Source organism: Lycium ferocissimum, chromosome 10 (assembly GCF_029784015.1).
Source record: "Lycium ferocissimum isolate CSIRO_LF1 chromosome 10, AGI_CSIRO_Lferr_CH_V1, whole genome shotgun sequence".
In the NCBI taxonomy this organism is placed as follows: domain Eukaryota; kingdom Viridiplantae; phylum Streptophyta; class Magnoliopsida; order Solanales; family Solanaceae; genus Lycium; species Lycium ferocissimum.
The window spans coordinates 47,083,742-47,088,476 of record NC_081351.1 but is presented as its reverse complement, the minus strand read 5'-3'; the positions used below and the strand labels follow the sequence as shown (position 1 = coordinate 47,088,476).

General features: G+C 33.9%; 1 protein-coding gene across 1 annotated transcript; it reads left to right on the top strand.

Annotated features, from left to right (window-relative positions):
- The first annotated feature begins 277 nt into the window (after positions 1 to 277).
- On the top strand, positions 278 to 2,415 carry LOC132034100 (sucrose transport protein-like). The gene is made up of 3 exons (XM_059424337.1): positions 278 to 708; positions 834 to 877; positions 1,772 to 2,415. The coding sequence occupies exons 1-3, from the start codon at positions 618 to 620 to the stop codon at positions 1,943 to 1,945; spliced, it is 309 nt and encodes a 102-aa protein (XP_059280320.1). The 5' UTR covers positions 278 to 617; the 3' UTR covers positions 1,946 to 2,415.
- Positions 2,416 to 4,735: the final 2,320 nt, after the last annotated feature.

The following is a 4,735-nucleotide window of genomic DNA, read 5'->3' as shown; positions in this document are numbered from 1 at the left end:
GGTAATATAGGTTGTGGCTTTTTACCAATAAAAATAATCATTATGACATATACGTGGCTTTTATAAAAGGTTAGCAAAGTCACACGCGTAAATGTACGTAGTTATAGTGACCAACAATAGAAGGTGTGAGAAACTTTGCTTCTTCTTTAATTCATCACATGAAATTTTAGTTTTGGTGATGAGTGATGACTTCTCTTTCGGTTGTGCAAAGTGCAAAAAGAGATAACCTTTGATTGCCTCCCTAGTAAATTATCCACCTTAAAAATTAAAAAATTGAATTATTATTCATTTTTTACCTTGATAATCAAGTTAACAGCTTTAAACTGATTAATTAAAGTGTGAATTTGTTTTATCCAACACAAGGATAAGAAGAATCTTCTTGCTTTTTCATTAGGATAATGGAAGTTTCTATGCAAGATCAAAGTAATAATGCAAATGATCTTTATTATGGCAAAAGCATTGATTCTATGTTCTCTTTCCTTTAATTATTCTTTGAACACAGAAATTCTAGCCGAACCTTCTTTTCACTTTGATGTTAGACCTTTCCTAATAGCTTTTCTTAGTGACTTTTCAAACTTTTCCCCTTTTTGAAATTAGCTTAATTGATTTACTAATATATGGCCATTTTTTGTTTTCTTTTGCAGGTGACTTATAGTATTCCATTTGCTTTGGCATCTATATTCTCTAGTAGTTCTGGTTCAGGACAAGGTAAATTATTGAACTTTATAATAATATCTTCTTCTTTTTTTTCTTTTTTAAAAGAAGAACCTTTCAAATAAGGTTATATGTATGTATACAGTTATAATATTGTTCCTTCTCTTTAAATTCCCCAGGTTTGTCACTTGGAGTTCTGAATCTTGCAATTGTTGTGCCACAGGTACTATTTTTATTACTTCACCATATTTATCAATTCCTCATCTGCAATTATCCATCTCTTGCAATTAAATCTGATCCCCTAGTAACCTAGAGAATTCTATGAAGTGGATAACGTTCTTTGTTCTTCTAAATTTTCTCTAGGTTATGTTATCTTTAAGACTTTAACACCTAATCTTTGCTTTCATAATTAATGTCTAAGTCACAATATATTTGAGCCACAAACGTGTAATTTAAATAGTGAAAAAGAATAAATACTACTCTATTACGTGTGTATTACTCTGTTTACGAATTCAGGTATAACATTACAATCAAAAATTTATAAAGAAAAAGCCCCACAAATTCCATACATTCTCACCTAGACACCTACTGTTTCTAAATAACTGTGGCCTACAAGAAAAAAGAACAACTTTCTAAGGGAAGATCACAACCGAAGGAATTTGAAAATGACTTGTAACTAAAACATATTAATAGGATATGACCACAAGAGGACTGTATGCTTCATATTCCAGGAAAGACACTAGGATAAAGAATCTTATGTTGAATAGTACTCCATTTTCCTTGTCGTATTAAGAGTTATCCAAATACCAACATAAGTTAAAGGACAAGAAAAGTGAATCAAAATTGTGGCATCCTATCCTTCCTTGTCTAATCAAACTTAGATTTGAGATGTATGCAGGTGATGACTTGATGCATGAATATCTTAATGAGTCTCAGTTATCTACCCTGACAGTATAAATGATTTTTACATTATTATCTAGAGTCTATTAGTGTAGATCGACTTAACCTGATATGCTTATTTACACTGTTATGAGTACACATGGCATAATTGGAGTGCATTAATTAGCTTTGAATGCACAAGATACCTAACTATAACTACTTGTTTTGATGGAAACAGATGTTGGTGTCAGTGGTGGGAGGGCCATGGGATTCCTTGTTTGGAGGAGGGAACTTGCCAGGATTTATAGTTGGTGCAATTGCAGCTGCAGCAAGTGGTGTTTTAGCACTCACAATGTTGCCAACTCCACCTCCTGATGCTAAGCCAGGGGCCACAATGGGCGGTTTCCATTGAGAATAATACTAATAACAAAAGAAGAAGAAGAAGAAACAGCCTTTTTTTAAATTAGCTCTCCTCTTTTGTAACCTTTTTTATTGATCTTTCTAGAAAACAAACATAATATGGAGGCTATCTTTACAAGTGGCATGTCCATGTATTTCTCTCTTTTCATAAAGCACTCTAGGAGGAAGAATTGAAGGATCTGTCATGGGCCTTTCTTTTGTTCCAAACCAATGGGGTGTGTGTGAAGTTGTTTTCACTTTGTGTGTAACAAGAATTTGTCCTGTATAATATTGTCTGGGCAAATGCTTTGTACCTTAATTTTTTTCCTCTGTTTTGTAATTTTCTTTCTTGGAAGGTAGGAAAAAAAGTGGTTGAGGGTGGAAGTGGGGTACTTGGTGTTGGTGAAGCTAGGGAGATTTAAGAAACTTGTACTTAACGTGGAATCAAAATTGATCAATCTATATCTATCTTTTTTCCTATCATGTCTCTCTGTTTCCTTTTCTCTTTCTTGTTTCTAACATTTTAAAAATAAAAAATAAAAACCATTTGGGTGCATTGATAGCACTAGTCTTGCCTTATTTGTAGATACCTCTTCTTGTTTTCATACTAAAAGTATTAGTCAATAATTTGCAATCTACATGTATAGTATATTAGAACTTTGTGTATGTATTATCATCCTAAAGCGCACCGATTCCCCTTGGATATGTTTGATCTCTTACTTCATCTCTGACAATAGAAAAAGAAAATTAGACAAGAAAATTGGAAGAAAAAGAAAATTAGACAAGAAAATTGGAAGAAAAACTATGTATAAATGTATGTGTAACAAATGAGACTTGTTCCTAAATCCTTTTGGAACTAAAATGTAAAGTGCAGAGTGTAAATATGAAAAACTTTGGACTAATTTACTTGAAATATTTTCTTAACGACTGCGTACACTAACACAAGCCTATTGTACGACTTCATTATGTTGGTAATTAACACCTCAATCAATTCATAACATATAATGACTATGCAAGCTTCTTCTTTTTTTTTTTGTAATACTTAGTTAAACCAAATTACTTGTGTCAGCTAAAAGGGATTTTTCGTTGAGATGGACAGGATGTGGGGGTTGAACTTTCTTTTTTCTTTTCTATTTTCGTTGATCTTTTTTCTATTTTCCTTGATCAGATAGCTCTAGTGATTGGGTGATTGTGGCGTAAAAGAAAATTCCTAAAAAGATAAAATATAATAAAATAAATTCCAACCAATGATTTCAAAGGATAGGAAAGAGGAAGATAAGGGCCTAATATGGACAAAATTTTGGAATTTTCAAAAGAAATTAATCGGTAGAGTTGAGTAAGAGATTCAAAGACAGCCCATCTGGCTCTTTAATGGGCTTTTGTCCACTCTTTTCGGGCCCATAAAAAATTGCAGAGTGTTGTCCTCAACCCATCAAATCAGTTTAGATGTATATGGACGACAATTTCAGTCTTTAAGCAAACATTAGATATTTTTACATACATATAATGTTTCCACCGAAAGATGTAGTACAGTAGATGAGGTTACTCCTCCTTTAACCAGAGGTCTTGGGTTCAAGCCCTAGGTATGAAAAGATCCTTGTTAGGTATCGCTACCCCCAAATGGGCCCTATGCACTGCGAATCTAGATTTAGTCGAGCTCCAATGTAAATATCGGACACCGGATGGAAACAAAGAAAACATATATATAATGTTTAAGAAGTGTGAATAGAAAAAGAGGAGAAGACAAAGGAAGACTTGAACATGGTAAAGAAAGGCCACACCATGTATGGGCCAACAAGATGGACTCTCTTTTACTGTCAGTTAGCAATTGAAAATTACAATCCATAGAACACAGAAGAGTGTTGCCAAATTTGATCATTGAAATTTTGGGATCACAGGTCTTGTCACTTCTTCATTTAATGATTTTGTGTCCTATTTGACTTAACACTCAAGGGGAATTTGGTAATATTTGATGAAAGAAACGGACCTTAGTTGAGCAATGCCAATCAGTCCAATTAGAAGCAAGCTCAACTTGACATAGAAGTGTCCAAGTTTGTCCTAGTAGATGAATTGACCAGAAGCTGAAAGGGTCCAAGTTGACGATCATGGCATAATCCAAGAAACCTCATGGACTTTTCAACGCTACTATGTGTTATCGTACATTTTTATGCTTAACTATATGGTATTCGAAACAGACTAATTCGACAAATAAGAGAAGTGTCCTCTATTAAGGGCTTCTTTATTCCAATATTAATATTTAATGAAGGATATAGTGATTCTCATCCAACCCACCACATTTTTGCGTGATGATTAGGGCATCTAGATGGGCGGATCCACGTACTGTGTTCCGAGTGCTCAAGCACCCATTGACCCGGACGCGAACTATATATATTTTTATACAAACTTCTTAAAAAATGGATATAACAATTGAGTAGCACCCATCAACTAAAAGTTGAGCTGGGTGCTTTGTTTGGAACCTTAAATTGAACGGCGGCGTGGGGACTAGGCAGTGGATCGATTCCCAAGTTGCACAAAATTTAAGAGCTCCTCCCTTCGTTTTCTTACTTTTAACTTTCCTTCTTTTTCTCCCATACAGCTTGTTCTTTCTTTATTGGTTTTACTTTTACTTTGTTTTAACTTAGAAATTCTTAAGTTTCTTAGTTGTCCATAGGGGTGGGCATGGTATGGTAGATACTGATTACCATATCGAAATCGAATTTTTTTATACCACGGTTTCGGTATTATGGTATTTGGTACGCTATTTGGTATGCATTTTTAAAAAGTTTAGTATTCAGTATACCAA

Coding starts and splice junctions, on each gene's coding strand:
- LOC132034100 (XM_059424337.1), top strand. CDS start 618: ATGGCCATTTTTTGTTTTCTTTTGCAGGTGACTTATAGTATTCCATTT. Junction 709..833: donor TAGTTCTGGTTCAGGACAAG/GTAAATTATTGA, acceptor TAAATTCCCCAG/GTTTGTCACTTGGAGTTCTG. Junction 878..1,771: donor TTGCAATTGTTGTGCCACAG/GTACTATTTTTA, acceptor TGATGGAAACAG/ATGTTGGTGTCAGTGGTGGG.